At 40.0% G+C, this 22,577-nt stretch overlaps 1 protein-coding gene across 2 annotated transcripts in view; it reads left to right on the top strand.

The window, feature by feature from the left end:
• LOC137274522 (uncharacterized) overlaps window positions 1–18,641 on the top strand; it is a 37,535-nt gene extending 18,894 nt beyond the window's left edge. The window contains exons 2-12 of one of the 2 annotated variants that reach the window (XM_067807756.1): window positions 4,347–4,490; window positions 4,740–4,828; window positions 5,706–5,817; window positions 6,106–6,228; window positions 7,131–7,580; window positions 9,386–9,415; window positions 10,874–11,009; window positions 11,581–11,717; window positions 13,976–14,119; window positions 16,245–16,370; window positions 16,844–18,641. In XM_067807756.1, the coding sequence (XP_067663857.1) occupies window positions 4,347–4,490; window positions 4,740–4,828; window positions 5,706–5,817; window positions 6,106–6,228; window positions 7,131–7,580; window positions 9,386–9,415; window positions 10,874–11,009; window positions 11,581–11,717; window positions 13,976–14,119; window positions 16,245–16,370; window positions 16,844–17,568 (2,216 nt within the window). In that variant the 3' untranslated portion in view covers window positions 17,569–18,641. The remainder of the gene's footprint in view (window positions 1–4,346; window positions 4,491–4,739; window positions 4,829–5,705; window positions 5,818–6,105; window positions 6,229–7,130; window positions 7,581–9,385; window positions 9,416–10,873; window positions 11,010–11,580; window positions 11,718–13,975; window positions 14,120–16,244; window positions 16,371–16,843) is intronic. The other variant, XM_067807757.1, reaches the window with a different exon arrangement.
• Window positions 18,642–22,577: the final 3,936 nt, after the last annotated feature.

Here is a 22,577-nt window from a genome sequence, read left to right as displayed (position 1 = left end):
TTACCGATCGCGTACATTTACAGTTAACCGACATGTGTCACGCACATCTATAGGTTAGATATGGATAAGAACCTTATAAAACATTTACCTGAAGAAAATATCATTTTCCAAATAAAATTGATCAATAGTGTTTATGTGCATATATAGGATTTCCGATTGTTAACATACAGAGTTACTTGAAGTTTCTGTTCAACGAAATTCTGGCTATCTCTAATCTTGTTGAGCATGAAATGTGTGTACGTCTAACTGACCTTAATAACACGGCAAATATTAATGATTTCAGCTTTAACATTTTTTATTTCCAATATATTGGCCATATGGTTTGTGTGACCCTATGTACTGGCTGTACTGATTGACCTTCATCGCCACTTTTACCTTTCCGGTATGAAGTGTGGTACACGTTCTGAAACAATCCATAATGTAATACACGAGAAATTAGTTCTCAACATGATGGTCATATTTATTTCATATGATGGTCATATTTCATTCATTCATTCATTCATTCATTCATTCATTCATTCATTCATGTTCTATAGCTGTTTATATATTTGCTTAATTAATTGTTTATTTTATATTAGTCGTGCGGTCAACTTATTTTACACATGTGTACAAATCAGGGCTTTATATACATTGAATATATTTACAGCGTGCTTTAGACTTTATTCAAGAAATAACACTTTTCATTTAGTTAAATTGTCGCAAGATTCTTCTTGTATAACGTACACTTCCTGTTGTTGATAGTTAAAAGCATTTCTTTCTGCATTCAATGTAATTAATACCACTATAATTTAACTCTTTAGTTTGAAATACCCATCCCACTTAGTGTCAGTGCACAACCGAAGGGCCTGCTATATATTTCCTTACAAGGTATTTATTCCCCCCATCTACCCACACTCCCCCTCCCTCTTTTCCCCTCCGAGAAATGGATATATTCTAATTCTTTCAATGTTAAATTATATTTCATATGACCGAGCATCGCTACTATTACATGTTGAGCTATTTCTGTAGGGGGTGAATGGCAGTTGTAATTGTCATTATTGTCAACATTCCGCTGTAGTTAGTCAACAGGAGGTCCGGATGAAGTTATGAATGACACTCAAGCAGTTGTCGGTAATTATCCTCCTAGATACATACATACTTCAACGGCTTGAAATCCTTAATACTTAAAGCATGAAGTGAACCAGTGTTGGTTCGGTTGGTTGCTTTTCGTTTAAAACTGTGCTCAGCAATATTCTAACTGTATAACGCCGGTCTGTAAATAATCACGTCAGGACCAGGCAATCCAGTGATAGATATCATAAGGGTCAATGTACACAGCTGTGATGCTATGACATTTATCAATCAAGTCAGCGAACCTGACCACCCGATCATAGTTTCCTCTTTTTTAAAAGTATGGGTAGCGAGGAACTGTTCTAATCTGGACCTTCTCGATTTAAGAGGTTATAAGTTAGGGCCATAATCTTAACTGGATTTTAATTAGAAATGTAATCATAATGGCAACAAAACATTGACTGTGGGGTTTGTGATATGACAACAGAGGGCTACACTGGGGCAAAATAGTCGCTATTTACTGGTATAAACACTAGGTAAATCACTAATTCCAGTGATCCATTTATACCATTTCCACTGAAAGGGTTTGTAGGCTCCAGTTTCAAACTACAGCAATGTGTTTCCGAGCCAAGCTGTATCGGACTACCTGAAGCCCTAACCTTCGCCTAACCGAAGGTTAGGAAATACAGAAAATATCTCAAATATCTCAATTATATTGTACTACCTGCATTGGAGAAACGACGCACAATCATGTGAATGCGTGTCTATCTACGAATATATTTTAAATAGTTTTCTAAAGAAGGAAGTAATCGATTAAGAAAAGACCTTTAAAAGTATGCCTTATCACACCCGTGTCGTTGTTCGTGGGTATAATCTCTGTTGGTCCGTGTCACAGAAAGGACAAATCACTCCACTGTACATTCAGTGTACGCTCCACTGTACATTTCTTCTTAAAAAGCTATACCTGGCGTAAATTAATTCAAGTCTGTTTCTTTTTGACCATATATCTCATTTCAGACGGACAATGCACATGAATCGAATGCTTGCATAAAAAATAATCAAAACACTTTTAAGGCACTCTATATGGGTGTACATTGTGTGTCTGGGTATTTTTGGAGTCGGGAGCACAGCGGGTGTGTGAGTACAGTTTGTCGCCGCTCTCAGTAACACTCAGGAAGTGTCGGGAACTGACGTCACATAGACTCCTTTTCATCGAGTCGAACCTTGTGTTGGTCGTGACGAGCGAAGGCTTTGACCACAAACACTGGTGTGGTCATGATGATGTAATATGATGAATCAAAGATTCTACTGTTTCGCGTCACCGTCCAAGCCTCACATCCCACACACATTTCAAGGAAAAGCTTCCTCTCGACGGATAAGGCACAGGTCAAGTGTTATGTTAATATTTGCATTATGAGTTAGCTTATAACTTTACCTAAAAGTCGCCCGGCATATGAAGTATCTGAGAGGATTGTCTAGTTCTGCGTTTATATTAAAGCTTTCCGTCGACTTAAACGTCAACCTTGGTGTACGGAGCATGTGCGTGGTTCCTTGAATAATTCCAGAAGTTTGTCTTTGTTAAATATGAGGAATCAAATGCAAGTATATTATATCAAAGGAATATAGACCACGTGGGTGGACGTGGGCGTGGGCGTGGGCGTGGGCGTGGGCGTGGGCGTGGGCGTAGCATATGTCTGGTGTTATGTGGAGCTCTGGAGTGGCAAGATAACATATGACCTTCCTTTGTACATTCTGTCCCTTGGCAAATGTCAGATAGAATGCACCACTACATGGTGTAAGTTGCCGCAGATTAAAGTTCACATACATGTCAACTTGTCACAAAAAGCGATAAAATCACAGGTCCCAATCCGCGCTTGTTCAAAAGTAAAGTAGGCGTAACAACCGCACACTTCCATCGCTAAGCTATCCCACTACTTCTTATTTACAGATGGTAGGCATTGTGGATTAAGCGCTAACTCATTACGGCTTCTGATTATGTTCGTGGATGGAATAAAAATCATTATACGTTCGTGGTTCATCATTCAGATTCATTTTAATCCGGCACAACCTGAAAACCGGCATAACATTTTTGTTCCTGTCATTTTACAGCGATATTATGATCATCAGAACCTTGACTAATCCGGCATCTGTCTATTCCGTACATGTACAAGAGATTGAGAGTCAGAGTTCATTTCAGTATTTCTTCTAACTCACAAAGAGGGTAACTAACAGTACGATTTAGTACATTCTTTGCTGAAAAAAAAATATTTTCAATATATATGTTTCATTGTGACAAGGTTTGTTGTTTTACACTGCATGGTGCCCCATCTATACGGCTGCGGTCTGTAAATAGTCCAGTCTGGACCAGACAATCTAGTGATCAACTACATGAACATCGACCGACACAATTGGAAAACAATGACATGTGTCAGCCAATTCAACATAGCGTAAGGACATGGGTTATCTGGTATTGAATCACTACTTAAAATCGTACGTGGGGTGTGTGAAGGTTCAACGGGCCAATTGTATAGTAAAAGTTATTGTGGCGACATCACTGCAAGGGTTCGGTGTAGAATACGTAGGCCTATAATAGCTGTTGTAAGCTGTCGCTAAAGCGGAGGACCGATTGGCCAGGTTCTCTCATTTTTTCTGACAAATGAACAATTACTGCAAAATTCACTCCCACAAAAGATTTCCACCGTTGCATGTGTTAAAGGTGTATTTTGGAACTTTCCTTTACAGCTTTTTTGCAGCAGTTTTCAGCCAAGTAGCATTCATCATTCTGATAACGTTTGTTATCATACAGGAACACATGTTTACTTTATATAAGGCTGAAAAATACAGATTTGTGTATTTTGAATGGTACTGGTTTTTTAACCCTTCCAGTAGTGATCAACTCTGTAGTGCTAAACTCCCAACTGTCAACAGTCTGTCCATGTGTTTTGTATGTATTCTATTGGTAACTGGTTGAATCAAGCAAAGACTCTTTCTTTGACATTTTGTTTTTCTTTAATCGGCAGCTTCAGTTTGGGTATACGGAATTTACTGATTACTCTCTCATTTTGAGGTAATTTCTAATCGATCGGGCGACCAGAAGCATTGAACAAGAAACAGAACTTCCCTTCATGGCCATCGATTTTGAAGTTGACCGTTTCATCCATTTTTCATCATCGTATCAAGAAATATGATCTATGTAATATAATATAGAAATACAGTTTATCAGTTTCATATGCAAGAAATGACAAACTACTGAGTGATGATTCGCATGTTATTTATATGTAACGTTTACGTTTCAGAAATCGTGATGACGGCTATGAAAAAGAATGGCCGCGCCATGATGAGACTTGAGAGGATGAAGAAGGAAGACATCAACTTTAATAATATACACCACATCGCAGGAGGGCCCTACAAAGGCATACTCGTCAGTAAGACAGCTGATGGTAGGTTAACATTCAGGGATCAAGCAGATCAATAACTGTCTACATGATATTACTGGAATATTGATAACAGCAGCGTCAAGCCATCCCTACTCACTCACTCACTCACTCACTTTATATGGTTACGTTAAAAGGCTACACACTTACCATCATACTTACACTGATACACCCATTGTAAAGGTAACTAGTTACAAGTATTAATTAGTACACTCTTTGAATAATGTGACTAAAGTACCATGTGTAAACCCACAGAACTGGAATCCGTCCAGCCCAGCGAGGGTAGGGTGGAGTTTATGGCGTACCTGTTTGTGAAGAATGAGGGTCACAGAGAGCCGGTACAGGTAAGATTAACTCTTGTCTCAAGTGTAACGAAGAATGAAGTGTCAGCCAGAGGCTTTGTAGGTAAGGTTAGCACCTCTTATCGGCTTCATCCAACATTGTCCTTCCAAGTTTTTGGGTCCTGTACAGGGTGGCCTCAAATAACGCTGTATGAAGACGTATTGTCGGTGACAGGCGATACAGAAAAGCATACCACCCATTACATGATTCGTCAAACATTATCTGTCAAAATGAACATTGTCATAGAAACCAAATCACCTACAGAAAATGGCTACTTCGCATTCTACATGTATGTGTCGCCTCATTTGTTTGGATTTATTTTGTCCTTGTTATACAACTAAATATTAAGTGCAACTAATATCTCAACGTTTTGATTCCGTAATTGATGAAATTGCTCAATATAAGATGTAATATGTAATGGGCTTTAATTAGGCAAAACGATTTGCTTGATGAGAATTGCGATCATTGTTATGGAGTAATCAATACCCGGAACATACAGCGTTAATGTGTATTATCCCCCGAGCTTTGTCAATTCCGTCCGTCAGCGGAGACACGTGCTGACACCACTATTGATACAAGGGTGACATCTTACATACAACATGAAGGGATAAATATGTGTTGATCCAGAGTTTTCACGATAGTTAGACGACAAGAGCGACACGGGATATGGAACCCGTCTTCTTATTGAAAGATGTGAACCATACGTATTACCACTTTTGATATTCTGCAGGATCCAGTAATATTGGGCATCATAGTGGCCAAGCGTCCTTCCGGCTCGCATCCTTTCATTAGTACAATGGTTACAGCTTGTCGCGATGTTCAAATTCCTGATGTTGCTGGGAAATGGACAAAATCATTCTCACTAAGTCACATTTTCAGGATCTGTGGACGCTCCAGTTCTGGTTCCGGGGATCGGCTGATGGGGTGCAAAAGAAGAAGACATTCACAGACTACTTCCAGGAACTTGTGGCACCTGGAACTCTCTCTAAAAGTTGGTGCCATTGGCTGTTCTGTCACTATAACTCCATGAAATAGTGTATTTGTGTCAATTTCTTAAACCAACGTGTGTGAATGTCGTAAAGGTTGCAAAGGTATTTCAGTTTTAAATCTCGCATTTGTCTTATTCGCCTAGAGTATACAAGGTCCAAGTTATACAAAGTAATACATGGGCCAATGGAACACAGTGTATTGCTATATATCATGACGCCTCGGTCTGATATTAAATGGTGCATTTATAACATTTTGAAGGTTTGTCATTCAATTTGTTTTAATATTTCAGATTACATTGGTTTCGTGAAGCGTGCCTTGGTGTTGTTGAAGAATTACCGACTGATCAAACGTGTGGAGCTCGAGGTCAAGCAGAACGTAGAGTCAGAACCAGACGAAGACATTCCCCCAGTTCGTAAGTAGATGACAGTTTATTTTAGATTTAACTCTAAAGCGTGAGTCCAGTCTTATTTACCGACCTGATGACTCCGCACGACCTTGACTTAGATGGCCATGTCTGAAGTGGCCCAGTCAATAATGGAAGTACATTCGCCTGGCGTGTTTACGAACTCACGTGTCACTCAAAAATACCCGTGATTAAACCTTGCATAGTTTCGCACTAAAGGTTAACGCCTTGCAAAAGTCGGGCAGTGGAAGAATACTGTTTTTAAAATGTAATCATCTTCAATCTAATTGTATCGGGAATACATTTCTATAAGTATTCTCATATCAATATTCGTAAGGCACTAAATATAAACTTTAATTATGATTAAAAATATTTAATCATTTCTTAGTATCAATTTCAATATAAGAACCTTATAAAAACGGTCCTAAAATATGACGAGAATATAAGTCAGTTGATCTAGGCTACCAATTGTCTGACTTGACCATCTTGTGGAAGCTGCAATGGGTCTTTGTGTCATAGCAATTAGGTGCCGGGTAGGACTCAGAACCCCAAATTACTGGAATCCCTTCTGTACTGGGAAAGTTTAAATACAAATATTGCGCGTGTCACTGTACATGCCCCTTTTACACCTTGTCCGGCTATGTTATGGTCCGTCATGTTATAGTAACCATGGGGTCTATTGATTAATGTGGATGTCATTGTATGCCACCTTATTCAGGGTCAATGAAATAAACGCTATGCTGTGGTTACTGTTTTATACAACCTCACATATCTAACATAAAAAGACGAACATCATCAAAGATTTCAAAAGTCAGAACGTTGCATCGAAGTCTGGTTGTGTTTTTCTACACTTTTCATAATGCTCTCTCATTATGAACGTATGGATTTTGATGTGGCTGTTTTGCTTACAGAGAGTTTCACCTCTGTGTTCACACCGAGCACGTATGCTTACCAGTTTGTACCGGAAGTCCAGGTCAACAACAAGAACTTCATCACGTTCAAGATCAAGGCCGCGGGGGACGCGTTCCTCGCGTTGTCAGCTGTGTACGGCGACGTGGACAGAAAGACGCACGAGATCGTTTTGGGGGCAGAAAACAACACTAAATCCTACATCCGAGACGGCTCCATGGGCGCCATAAAAGCAGAGGCAACCACAATAGGCCTGCTCAGTGAAGACGACTTCCGGTTCTTTTGGGTCAGTTGGAAGAATCACGTGATCGAGGTCGGCAGGGGAGCTTACTATGGGAAAAACACCTTCTTGAAATACAAACTTCCGGTGTACAAACAGTTCAACATAAACTGCATGGCCTTGTCGACTGGACGAGCTTCAAAGGGACAGTGGGAGTTTGCAGAAATATTAGGTGGGTAAAGGATTTCTTTCTAACATCATATTATTAATTATTTACAATTTTTATTCGACCTGCATGTAATGCGGGGGGATACAGTCGACGCCTCGTCCGTCCGTCCATAATCATTTTGTTTCCAGAGCATAACTCAGAAACCGTTCAATATTTTTAGACCAGACTTGATAGATATAATTATCTCAACCTATAGTTGTGCCTTTTTGTGCCTATAGTTTTGGCATTTTTACTATTATTTTTTTTGTTTTGTTTGGTTTGGTTTGGTTTTTCCATGGAATATTTTGGTGTTAGTCTAATGGTGAGGTGGGCTTCGTTTCCGCAGTAGAACTCAAAACCCGATCAATATATTTCTGCAAAACTTGGTAGATGTGTGTCGCAGACCCCAAAGTGGTGCCTTTTGCTATCTGCAGGTTTTTGTGATTTATCATTTTCTCGGTTTCCATGGAAAGGTTTCGGACTCAAAAGTGAGAGGTGTGTTTCGTTTCCGGAGCAGAACTCAAAACCGTTCAATATTTTTCTGCAAAACGTGTTACATACATCAGTCAGAACCTAAAGTGGTGTCTTACAGGGGTTTGTGATATATTATTTTCTCGGTTTCAATGGAAACGTTCCGGATTTAGACTCAAAATGGAGGAAAGTGCTTCGTTTCCGGAGCACAACTTAAAAACTTCTGAGTATCTCTCTGCAAAATTTGGCAAATATGTAGGGGAGACCCCTGCATATAGCCTTTTGCTATTTTGTGATTTATCATTTTCCCAGTTTCCATGGAAACGATTCTGACTTAGTCTAAAAATGGAGGGATGGACTTCGTTTCCGGAGCACAACTAGAAAGCTATTTCATATCTTTTAACAGATCTTGGCAGATATATGAGACGGATCTTGAAGTGGTGCCTTTTGCTGTTTACAGATATATATGGCATTTATATTTTTCATGACTTCAATGGAAACAATTAATCTAAGAAAACATCAAGTAACTGTCAGATGATTTGTCCTTTCAAATATGTTGGGGGCCGATGGGATGTGTCATCTTCTGATGACTCTTGTTTATTTAATCAATGCCCAGGTGTTATATATTGAACAGTTTATCGGAAACAACTCCTGTCGGAATTCCATACTGAACTAAATAGCTAAATCCCGTACTTATCCTACCTGTCGATTTAGTGGTCAGCTGGCTCATTCTCTGTCATTGTGACCCCATGATTATTTGCTCATGTTGTCAGTCGTAGGTTTCCTAACCCAGGCTCTGTATCTATAATCATCGACTGGATATTTACAGGAAACCGATATTAAACTTCAAATGGTGCTCTTTGTGGCACATAACAACATTCACTCGCGAATTATAAGAGTACACATAGTCTGTTTATCATATGAGACTGAGGTTGATGAATATGGAGAAGGTTAAATCAAAAGTAAAAACTGTATGTGTGCCAGAGTCGGATTATACAGAGTAGAAGTATATAGTTGCATGGCTGACTTAGAGGTGTCTTACTAGTGCATTAAGTAATGACAAAATATGCATCACTCAGAAATAGTCACTACCTATGTAAATAAACGATACCGTAACTTCAGTATGTTTATTAAACAGCGGGATCAAACTTGAATTTCATTTGTTAGGTAAAACAGATACTCTTTGTATATCTACGATGTATCATGTTTATAGTGAAGAAATTCTCTATTGCGTACGTCCATTGGTGTTAATTGTAAAATGTACTGACTACATACAGGTAAGATGTAGTGGTACTTCTATAAGCATGGCTTATGTAGTTCATGTTCTATTCCTCTTCAACCTGTATCTTCTATCACAGACGAGTTGCCGCAGTGGAGAACCTACTCAGGTAGATAACACTCATATCTCCCTCGAGGTGTACCCGCTTCATGTCTTTCTCTGTGCCTCACAAATGATCAGGATCGACACTGAAAATCGTAACACAAAAAAATCTCTAAACATAATAAATAAATTATGCTGATAGTCATATTTTTCAATGTATGGCAAGATATATAAGACGAGTATATGGATGACAACTTCTTTGTTGTACATAACACTAGGATCAACGCTAATACGTAATACACATTTGGTATGAACAATGTAGTTGACGTCATTTTTTATGACGCCATAGAAATTTTGACGTCAAACAGGTTCATAAATACATGATATTTAGTCTAATTCATGACATTTCGATGTGCTGTATTCTTGAAGTGAAAGTTACGTTGTATTTTCAGTGTCGAACCTCTCTGTTTTGTATTATTATTTTTTTATTTGGGTTTTGCGTGTGCGTGTTTTATGTTTTGTTTGGTTTGGTTTTTTGGGGTTTTTTTTTTCATTTATTTATTTTTTTTGCTGACATTTGCCTTTGACATTCATTCTCAGATGTGCTAAACGTTTTTAAACCCTGGTCTCATTTTTGCATTAAAACATTACCAACATATTATTTAACTCTCAAATAAAGTCAACTTAATCCGATTAAATTTAATACTCGTTAGATTGTATATGTATTTACAGTTAACTCTTCAGTTTCCTTTTGTAACTTTTCCTTCTGTTGTTTTTCTTTTCTTTTTTTTTTCTTTTTCTTTTTTTTTACATCTTTTTGCTATGTTGTCATAACTTTGCACTTTTTGTGTATGTTTGCGTGTGTATGCAGAACTTCCTTACACTAAAGCCCATTTTGTAAGTCTCTGGGAAAACGTGATTCTACATAAAAATATATACTTCGTTGACCGATGTTCGTTTATGTTGCCCCATTAAGTCTGAAGATAAACGTTGTTATTGTTTGCACAGAATATGCTATATATTACACTAATATTTGTCATTGTCTTGTCTCGTCATTCTTTATGCTTGTCACACTTTTCTTAATCCTTTGTGTGGATCATTTTACTATAGAAGGCCAGTCTTTGGATTGCTCGTTCATGGTTGTTCTCTTATTTCATCAGTATCGTGGATGAGAATATTTAGTGGGTTTTTGGTTTTTTTTTGTTTTTTCATTGTAATATAATTCAGGCAAATATTTACTGTTGAATAACAGTCTTAGATATATATCTTCGTAGAGCGTGTTAATTATATCTTCAAATATTTCACATCGAATGGCAAGTAATGATGTTTGCCATGATTAACTTATTACCGATTTATCAAATCTCCCTCTTCAAACATCTTTTGCTGACGTGGATTTATTTCAGCTTTGCACTAGTTGACCCGCACTTCTAAACACGAAGGGATTCCACTGCTGGTATTGTTGGATGTAGTAAACTATCCTTACTTTAAAGAAAGCACGTAATCAGTTCTACTTTATAATTCCCAGGAAACTACGACAAGGAACGCGCCAGGAAGAGGGAGAAGATTCGGATGAGTCTGTTATGGTTGGCAAAGAAACAGCGCATGCTCAGTTGTCTGGAAGATGCTTACCCAAACCCTGTGCCTGTCAATGAACTGCTCCAGTACGTGGTCACTGCATTAGCCCGTGAAGTATTTGTTTTCTTTAATGCCGCACTCACCAATATTCCAGCTATATGGCGGCGGTCTGTAAATAATCGAATCTGGAATACACCATCCAGTGGTCAACAACATGAGCACCGATCTACGCCCATGGAATACGTTGACATGCATCAACCGATTCAGCGAGCCTTGCCACCCAATCTTGTTAGTCGACTTTTACGACAAGCGCTGGTCTCCAGGGTAGATGAGTATGAGGATGGTTGTGCTATTTATAGTTGTTCGACCTGCTTGATTTTGTCTTATAATTGTCGATGGTCACGCCATCAACCAATGGTTTGGATTCAGTAGTGTACACACTACTGTGGTATCGACTGATTAATTGCTTACTGCGAGGTAAAACAACAATCAAACCAGCATTGTACTACGAGGAGCAGTTACGTGTATCACGGGAAGATAACACTTATCCCTATCATAAGTTGTGTAGTATATATTCGAGCAAGGGACATTATGGCAACCCCTACTTCCGGTACACACCCATGCCCTACATGCTGACAGTGAGCTTGTTGTTCTTAGGAAGTGTAAGATCAAGTCCTCGGACTGCATCGCTGCTGTCGTGATGCTGAATGAGATGCAGAAGAGGGGGTTGATACAGGAAGTGGAGAAGGAGATCTGGATGCGGGTACAGTCCGGCGAGATGAACGCCAAACACGGTATGTGCTACAACAATGCATGGGTAGTCCAGTAGTCATGCCATGGTTTTCCACGCTGCCTGTTGTGGGTCGATCCCAAGTTCGTCACATGAGAAGTGCTATAACAATGCACGGGTAGTCCAGTAGTCATGCCATGGTTTTCCACGCTGTCTGTTGTGGGTCGATCCCAAGTTCGTCACATGAGAAGTGCTATAACAATGCATGGGTAGTCCAGTAGTCATGCCATGGTTTTCCACGCTGTCTGTGGTGGGTCGATCCCAAGTCCGTCTCATGAGAAGTGCTATAACAATGCATGGGTAGTCCAGTAGTCATGCCATGGTTTTCCACGCTGTCTGTTGTGGGTCGATCCCAAGTTCGTCACATGAGAAGTGCTATACAAATGCATGGGTAGTCCAGTCGATTCCAAATCAGGAACTCCTAAGATAATATTTCCCGCCAATGCAGGGTCATGTTTAGGCCAATAGTCACTGCCCTTGCCTTCTTCGCATTCAGCTTTAGGTCGAGTCTAAGCCCGTCAAGTGGAAAACCTAACATGATACGTTAGGTACTGATGCCAGAGAGACAGACCCACGGTTACTGCCTCGGCATCCTTGCGTCCGATTATGTTTGAAACGATACACATTTACTACAACGTCCATTTTCATTGTCAGAATCCTTTTACACAGCTACAATCATATCATATGGTCACATATTGACCTTCGTGTTCATCATGAGCACTATGAACGTGGGACACTATTAAATATAAACCACATAAACGGATGTATAAGTTATATTCACCACAACGACGTGCATTTTATAATGAAACTGGATGGAGTGACAGCTGTTGCAAATAGATAATAAGATACTGAGAAACGATATTGATATCATTAACGACACTCTTCGTCTGTGAGCGGTATACGAACTACTCCGGTGTTCATATGCCTGATATTGCTGGACTATTTGCTAATAGCGGCGTAAAACTGAATTCACTCACTCACTCACTGATAATCAGATATGAGTTTAGAAGATTCATTAGCAGGTAACACAAAGCTCCTAAACCTGTTGATATAATACTCAAAAGAAATTATTCGACGGAACGACCGATTAACAATAGCTGTACGGAACAGTTCTTTTGAGTAGGATACTTTAAGCAGGGACGTGGGTGACGTCAGCCTCTACTTCCATCAGTGTTAAGTATCACCCGCTGTTGTCTGAAGGGTGTATCAGTTATTTAAGGCTCTCTCCACCGATCGATCATACGCAACTGCTGCAATTTCCGTACGTTGGCATGAACTACAGCCAAAACCGGTCTCCGAAAGACGAGGCAATTCCAAATATTCTAAACAGTTTGTTATAGAAGTTTCAAGAAAATAAGATTATAAATTTTGTAGGAAATGGTGCTCTCATGTCATGTTTGTGAACTTGAACATTCCCTGTTGCGATCCATGAGTGTGGTGCTATATCGCTTTAGATAAATGCAACAATATCAATGTCCTCAGACACAGCTTTTCCACATATTTACCCATTGAAATCGGAAGCGGGTTTCGAACTTTAACCACTAGACCACCCCACCCGATCATATAAACCTAGAATACCTAAAGTCCGTCCACACGGCTGATGAATGCTTAGCAACGTTGGCAAGGGATACTGTATGTCTTCACATAGTTGACTGTAAACAAACGAAGTAAGCGTCAGTAGTGTGTCCTTAGCTGGGCCACACCAGGAACACCGTGTGACATAACTGAACAGTGTATAAGGGACTCCAAACAAACTAACAAACTCGATTCAACTTACAAGAATACACGCATGTGTGTAGTGAGCATAGATTTTCGCCGCATTCAGCAATATGACGGCTTCCGGGACACCATAGATGGACTTCACACATAGTACCCATGCGGGGAAGTGAACCACAGTCTTCGGCATGAGGAGCGAACGCTTTAACCACCCGCAAGTGTCAATCATAAGGAATCAGTTGGTACATGGTGAAACAGCACATTCAGATTGTAGTCATATACCCAGTTGGATATAACAGACGATCACATAAAGTGTGTTTCCCGCCAGAAATCGAGCTATGTCGTGGGGTAAATATAAATATTCCTTTCAACGTCCGATACGCATGCGTTTTTCATGTCAGAAAATGATGACATGAATTGTATTTGGCGCCAAAAATCAACGTAATATAACGTGGGATAATATCAAAATATCTTTCAAAACAGAGAAGCGTCTGATATACAATTGTAAAGGCAACAGATGATCATGTGTGTTTTGTTTCCCGCCAGAAATCAAGTTGGTGAAGGAGATTCCTACGTTGACCGGGAAGGAGCAGCCGACAATTGGCATCATCACGGGCCTGTTCTGTGAGAAGCTGGCCGTGGACGCCATGATGGAGGACAAAACTACATATGTCAAGTTCAAGACTGAAGGTGGGTACGATAACATGGCTCCTACTGCATGAACTTGTTAGGAACACTAACCTAACGTGATTAATGTTTAGAGATTTGAGTCACTTATTAGAGGTGGGCGGGGTGTAAAGGAGAACTGGTCCCAAAACATGCACTCCATTGTATGTTATTTGTATGCTGTATTTAACTGAGAAAGTGTAACCCCAAACGTCACATTTTAATAAAATTTCGCATTTGCCAACAAGCAATGATACAAGTGAAAATGTACATATAAAGGTATTTATATATGCATCTAGGGTCCGGTACCACGATTGGTGAGTTGGTCATGTTGTAAAGAATTCTCTTTTCGTTTTTCGTTGAATCATTTTGTTGGCAGTATGTTTTTGTTGAAGCTATTTTTATGGGTTTTTTTTTTAATTTTTGTTTTCATTTTTAGGCAGACACCATTTACCAACTGGAAAGTTTGGGTTTTTCGTTGCGAATGTCTTAGTTTTCTCGTAGTTAATCTCGGAATCGTCGTGTTTTCAGTTTGTATTTTATGTACTTTCCTTCATAGAGCACTCAGTCATTGTTCCTGCTCCTGAAATTCTAGCAATGTTTTGCATGTTTAAATGTTTTCTCTTTGATCTAAATCAACTTTCCTTCTAGTCCACATTTCTATCGTGTTTAGACTACAGGGGCACCTGCATCCATGTCTTTTTCAATACGGAGATTATATGCAGCTTGTGAGTAGCTGTAGACGCAGTCGTGTGTCACTGTTGCCGGCGGGAATGGGAGCATGCTGTGCATTGACCTGCAAAGCACACAATTCGATTATCTCGCAAATTCACTTCTCCCAGTAGGCAAGCTTCTCATAACTGGAACAAATTTGGGTTTTGTAAACTAATGGGATTGCTAAAAACATGTTTTTTTAAACTGATGTACTCTTTTGATAGTGTTCAGGTGGGACTTGTCTCCTTCCAAAACACAGCAGATGCTGATTTCTGAATTATGCGTCGAATCAAATGACTGGAAGTCAGAAAGCTCCTTCGTTGGAAGATTATAAATCGGACAAATATCGTTGACATATAAAGGCTTCAAAGCAACATGTAACAAAATGGCCTAGAACGCTGGGAACTTTATAGCTGTATATATGAATGGTCTCCAACGAACCACAGAAAACCTTCGCATGTGTAGGGAAAAACTTACGTTTTCTATATAAAGCATACGACGAACACACTGAAGCTAACTACCGTAATGCGTCTAGTGGATGCCAGCAATGCATTTTAATTAATATTGGCACAGTGGACACCAACTCGGTACATTTGCAGTAAATGGTCATCATTAATCACCCACATATCAAAGTCAGAGACCCGGCTTCTCTTTTTGTACAGTGTGTGAGCCGTCGTCACTTAGAGGTGGTGTGAAATGTTATTTTAGATTAATATCTGTGTTCTTTAGAAATGTTATACAACATTCACAAAGACTCTTTTTGTACCGGACTTTTATTATTTCTTGTTCATAATGTTTACTCTGTTGCTGAAATGCAAACTCATTTACGCTCATACCCGCATACCGTAAATGCTTGAATAAAGTAACGTGTGTTGAGCAATCGTAGGGAAGCATACATTTAGGAAGCGGTCGCCCACCAGGTTGAAGGCCACAGTTTCACTCCTATAGCTGTGTTTGCAGCCCCACTCAGCAATATTCCAGCTATTTGCAAATAATCTAGTCTGGATCAGACCATCCCATGATCAACACCATAAGCATCGACCTACGCAGTTGGGATACGATGACATGTGTCAACCAAGTCGGCAAGTCTGACCACCCGGTCCTTCCAGAAACCTCATACAAGCATGGGGTGCTGAAGACCAATTCTAACCCGGATCATCATATAGCTGGGAATAGTAGCAGCTCATATGTGTTACACCCCACATGACATGTCTTGAATGTCCCCAAAATGCATCGTTAAACATGACACACTCACATGCTTGTGGACACCACAGTTAGAAATATGTCTGTATGAAGTTACGATACATTTGCACATCAATATTAGTCGTACATGTGTTAGGAAGGCATTAACACAAGCTACCACTGGCTGTATGTTAAAGTTATAACTTGCATTAAACCAAAAACACCGTTCTAATCCCGTCCGTGTGCGTTACAGGGGAGTCCCAGGTGTACACGTGTGGGCGCATCGGTAAGTTCAACGTCGTGTCCACCAAGCTGTCGAGGTTGCAGGGCGGACAAGGTGCTATGATCGCTGCCGAGAACACCGTCACAAGGCTGCTAGGTAAGGAGGTATGACTTCTGTAAAGTGAGGTAATAACTTAGGCCAATTGCAAGGTTATCTCCTTCGGGACGTCATTAAATACTATCGGATGAAACAGTAGAAGACGCATTGTGTACATTTTGTGACATACATCAGCCTCACATTTACAATCAATGCCCTCTAAACATAAAACATGAAGCAATAATCACAGTGCTTTTGGGGTGAATTCTTAGCGGCCAGGAGAAAGGCTATTCATCTTTTGTGAGGTCAATTACAAGGGGAAAAGGTTGAAAATAAAATCATTTCAATGGGGTCTCTTGAGATGTTCTGAATCCTTGGTTTAGTATCCCTTCATGTATACAAAGTGTAACAACTGTGCTGTGCCGCATATTTTCGGTGTCCCCGACGTAATACATTATTGCAAAATACTGTCAAAAGCAGAGATCAACCCGACTCCACCATTGTGCTATCGGATTATTAACTGCATGTTTCAGGAACATTCAGCAGAATTGATCACGTGTTCATTGTGGGCTGTGGTGGCGCCGTTCCTCACTACACTGACTACACCAAACACGTCCGTCTCGGGGATGTTGTCGTGTCGATGCCGGTCGACAGCAGCGGAGCTATGTATGTATACTGTCAGAAGGTGGAGCGGCTCCAGGGATCACACGGCTACAGCTATATGACCCGTGCATGGGATTCGCGAGACCAGACTCTCCAAAGCGCTGTCAAAGACTTACGCAGAACTTCTGAAATAAGATCCCACGAGCCGAAACCGTGGGAACTGTATATTGAAGAGGGGAAAAATAAGCTCAAAGGAGAAGAATCCAACTTCCATAGGCCAAACATTACGACAGATAAGCTGTACGCAACGAACCGAGATGGCACTGTTCTTCAATACGAGCATCCGCGTCCACGGAGCATGTACGGAAGTGCGTATCGAGAAGGTCAGGTGAACGTTCGGTATGGCGTCATCGGTTCGGGCAAGATCGTGGCGAGGGCAGAAGACCTCAGGCAGGATTTCTCCCAAATGAACAATGTAAAGGCATTTGATGCCGAGTATGACTCCGTGTTGGAGTCCCTTGAAGGTAATCGCTGTGACAGCTTCCTCATAATCAGAGGTATGTGCGACTATGTCGACGGCCAAAAGAAGGAATGGCAGCCATATGCGTCACTAACAGCAGCAGCGTACATGAAAGCTGTGATTCTGAACTTGTAAACACGCCAGTGATAAACTACCAAGGTAAAAGTGCGAACTCATTCCTTGACCAAATGATTCCACCCTGTCCAAAATGTGTCAAAACGATATTTCAGCTTAACATAAATGTCACATTTTTACAATTTTCAGAAAGAAGTTTCATGACACTATGGTTTTACACCTATTTCCATTTTTGCATAGAATATTTTACAGAACTGTTAATAAAACAATGTTGTTTACATAAGTTGAAATCAAATTTCATCAGCTTATATTCCTACATTGTTAAGTACATGCAAACGTATTTAATAAAAGTTTTGGGGGATTCCATTCATTTTACTCTTTGTGAAAATATGTTTTCATTAACTACATTGAATGCTTTTAGTGGATCCTTCTTCTCTGTCGCCATGCGCCTATTGTGGTTGTGCAGGCCATATATTAGTTGTTTATATAAGTTCCTCTGTTAGTGTTTGCTAGAATCTCCTTGGGCTGTTCATGGGGAACAACTCATCATATTTACTCATTTCGTCCCCATGCATTGAATTTAGAACTTCTTTCAGCTTGTGCAATAATGAGCGTAATGAATTAATTTGTAATGCAAATTACTGAAATATACACTGTATATATTTCCAATGTAAAATGATGTAAATATTTTGATTATATTCTGATAATTTTGTCACGATATATGAATTCCTTGCCATGTGTTTAGTGCTGTCTCGAAAAACATACATGAGGCGGTCATATTTTCTTTCTTATTTAGTGCTGTCTCGAAAAACATACATGAGGTTGGCCATATTTTTTTTCTTATTGTGATCGTTGACGTTTTCAAAGCCGCCTAACTTACGAGGGTGCTTAATGAAATCATAAATTGTTTTCATGGTGACGTTCGCCTTGATTTTCTTCTAACAGTAGATATACTTCCTTTGATTGTGCATGCATATTATGTATTGTACTTACTACAAGTACATTCCACACACTATGTAAGGTCAGTGGTCACTAACTGGGCACAAATGACCTTTACTTGATTTTCTTGGTGCTTTTAACAGACTTGACGAGTCAGTTGAGTTGTACAATAATAAAGTATATTCCCACTTTAAGATGGTCTGTGTCAGTTATTTATTATAGTTGTAGGGAGACGTAGTGCAGCTGTTTCACGCATCTGACCAGAGTTGATAAGCAACAGTCCCATCAGCGCCCTCTAGCCGTTTTGTGAGCCAATCAAAAGCTGAACACAACAATAATTGCAGCGGTATCTCACCTGAGTGTGGATGATGGGTTGGTTTGCAGTTGTGTTCTTTTTTTCAGTATAAACAGTGACTTTATGAGGGCAGATGCTGTGAGTGATCTTTGAAGATGGAAATGGTTGTGTGTGAGTGTAGGGAAGAATTTGGACGACTTCACAGATTTCCAGTGCCCAAATTGGTCAATAACGTGAATGACGGGCAAACTGTAGCGCAAATGTGGTTGCGCAGAGTAGAGAAAATGACCAGTCTTCATATATTCGTGCGAAGCGAGCAAAGGTTGGCAACATTCGTAACTACTCGGGTCATTCCGGCAGGTTACGGAAAGAGGCGAGTAGTTACGAATGATGTTGGCAACGCGCTTCCCTCGCTTCGGTTCAAAAAGTATTTTGTCGTGTCAAAATATAACATTGCCACCATCGAAAGGAACACTCCCATGTCCTCACTAGGTTGTTCCCTCCGATTTCCAACCCCATATTTAATAATTACTCACGTGAAATACGTTTTATTCAAGATTTTAAGCGGCACTCGTGGTATTCAATACAAGGTTGATAAAATCATCAGATCCACGCTCCACCAAACAAGAAAAGAGCCCACCAACAAACCTGAACTAGCACCTATCCGCATCGCTTTACCCTTCATTGGAAAAACCTCCTAAAACATCAGCCGTCTCCTAAAGCAACAAGCAGGCACAATGAACTCATAAAAATAACAGATTAGAGCTCACCAGCCACCATTACTAATTACCCTATCAGCCATGTATACTTTGTCACAGCTACAGCCACTATTGGCTTCCTCTTATTGTCTCATCATTACTACCACCCATTGTTGTTGTTGTTAATCCCCGCCTTTGATTCATACCTACATGTTGTTATTACTTTATCCCTGTCCATGTATATAAGTCTGTTCTGTGATGTATTACTCCACTCTTACTTGACAACGGTGTAAGGATCCATACCGAAACGTCGCATCATATGTAATAAAGAAGTTGTTATCCATAAAGAATCTTACCCTCTTATCGCATATATGAAGACTGGTCATATTCTCTAATCTGCGCAACCCCACTTGCGCTACAGTTTGCCTGTGCGTGAATAAAGCGTTAGGCGCCCACCGTTAATCGTTCAACTTGTGAAGTTGAATGTACCAAATCTCTGTGAACCTAACAAATCAAGCTATGGCCGGTTACATACCTAGGGTGGGGCGATAGGTTAGCCTAGTGGTCAATGCGTTCGCTCATTACGAAGAAGGCCCGGGTTCGAATCCCAACAAGGGTATGATGTCTGAAGTCCAGTTACTGTTTCTGCATTTTTTGTGAGTGTGACTTTAACCAACAACCCAAGGTTCATTCACATTGTGCCTATATGGCATTCTGCCTAGAGTCTTACTACGATATATAGGGAGCATAAGCACGTGCTTAACATATAAATAGAACAACATTCAGAGTGTATTATTTATTAGATGATAATAAAAGCATCAAACTTAACACATTCCTCAGCCATCATCTCTGAACAAAATATAGTTAATGAAAGAATGAACTTGGAGAGGCGCCTTACAAACATCAAGGAACTGTAGCTTTGTTTTTCGACCTTGTAAAACAAGTAGTTCCTAAGTCCCATGTCGATGGGGAAGAGAGGAAAACGTGCTGCTCGACGAACTATAGCTTGCACTCCAGCATCTATCTCTCTTGCAGTCTATAACAGCATCTATCTCTCTTGCAGTCTATAACAGCATCTATCTCTCTTGCAGTCTATAACAGCATGTATCTCTCTTGCAGTCTATAACAGCATCTATCTCTCTTGCAGTCTATAACAGCATCTATCTCTCTTGCAGTCTATAACAGCATCTATCTCTCTTGCAGTCTATAACAGCATGTATCTCTCTTGCAGTCTATAACAGCATGTATCTCTCTTGCAGTCTATAACAGCATCTATCTCTCTTGCAGTCTATAACAGCATGTATCTCTCTTGCAGTCTATAACAGCATGTATCTCTCTTGCAGTCTATAACAGCATGTATCTCTCTAGCAGTCTATAACAACATCTATCTCTCTTGCAGTCTATAACAAGGCCCATGGTTTGCACTTTTCACAGCATAGATTGGTTGTAGTGAAATAGGCAGCCGCTATCTTCACAGTCTGAGAAGACGTCTTTGATGGCTTGAACGGCAGTTAATTCAAAGTCTGTATGGACGATGTCTGGGCTAATTTCTGCATCAGAGATTTTCAAACAACAATACAACTACATAAGCCCAGAAGTCAGTTGTAGCTTGATAAATGTGTTCATAGAGTCTGTTCTTAATCAACTAAGTAAGATAACATTCTTGAAACGACTGTGTATTTAGTCTATTCATAATCTTTGTTGGATTAGGCAGAGTCGACTGTATATGTTTTGGACTGGTTTTTGGACTGTTCTGTATGTTGTTATTGGGTGAGGAAGGGTGGCATTATTTGTCAAAGTGCCCACACATACAGAACATACAGAATGTAATATAGATTGAATACAGATTGAAAACTGCAGGAAGAATGACTTGTAGGCGCATCATGAGGACACCAACCAACCAAACCAAACCATCCAACCACCTTGGTCAATGAAATCAGTGACAGAATCATTGAAGAGCACGTAAAATCTAAACCATACGCATGTTTGCTAGCTATTTTGTGCTGTTAAATATTCAGATAATAACAACGGGGCGGGTTTTTCCCTTAATGTCAACTGACCTCGTTGTATCAACAAATAGTTGTTATATAAACCGGTATTACTATTTTTGAGATCCGAAAGAAAAATAATAATCATCAGTTCTTGTTTTGTATACACAATGCCATTTAAAAAGTGGTCAACACACGTTATAAATTATTTGGGATAACACTTTCTCAGTATATTACGCATTCCGTTGGGTTGTGCCCCACCACGATTCGAACCCACACCGGGTGGGATTCAACAATCAAAAGTAACAGAATGTGAACTTTTCTCGGAAAGAATAATTCTAAATGGCCTGTTTGTGTGTTCTCTCTCTTGCCCTTCAGTTTTCTACGTCATGTCCATGAGCAATTTACAGTGCATTGTATCGTTTCGGACTTTTTTTGTACGTGGCCTTTGATACTTGTATGACGCATGTTTGATACTGATTGCGATTAAACTGAACTAAAAGCGGGATTGCTATACTTCTTATCGATACTGATGTGTTATGGGGGGTATGACGACAACCCAGAACGATCGTGTTCAATCATGACCAGCTGGTATCAGAGCATACATACTAACATTGAACAGTACGCTGTCCTCACTTACAACGGCAACGTCTCACGGTAGCTGGTGTCTCAAGTGCCCAATAGGTCATCCCGCTGACTGTCGTAAATTACAGTGTTACAGGAGCAAGTTGGCTGGCTGCCATACAAATAGCATACCCATTTATTTTTTCGTATCAGATATCAAACAAACAATGTTCGAGTCCAATGGCATAACTCACATGTTAAAAAATTGGTGTGGTTGCCATTTAAGCTCACTGATAACAGGTTTGTGGCGCTAAAGTGAGCAGGTTATAAAGATGTGTGTAGTAAAACTTGGTTGGTGCAATATGAGGCACAATGTGAGAAAGTCCACGTCGTTATTTCAGCTGTAACTATATTTATTGTTAGAATCGGTGAGTGAGTATGGGCTCAGGCCCCATTAAGCACAATTTCAGCAATAGCTCGACCGAGGACACCAGAAATGTGCTTCATTCGTGGAATCGAACCCGCACGTTCGTGACGAGAAAGCGCTTACCCACTAAGCTTCTTAAGAATTGATAATTGATATGT

The sequence above is a fragment of the Haliotis asinina genome, chromosome 2 (genome assembly GCF_037392515.1).
Source record: "Haliotis asinina isolate JCU_RB_2024 chromosome 2, JCU_Hal_asi_v2, whole genome shotgun sequence".
In the NCBI taxonomy this organism is placed as follows: Eukaryota; Metazoa; Mollusca; class Gastropoda; order Lepetellida; family Haliotidae; genus Haliotis; species Haliotis asinina.
The sequence above is the reverse complement of the archived record's forward strand: the minus strand, read 5'-3'. Positions and strand labels throughout refer to the sequence as shown.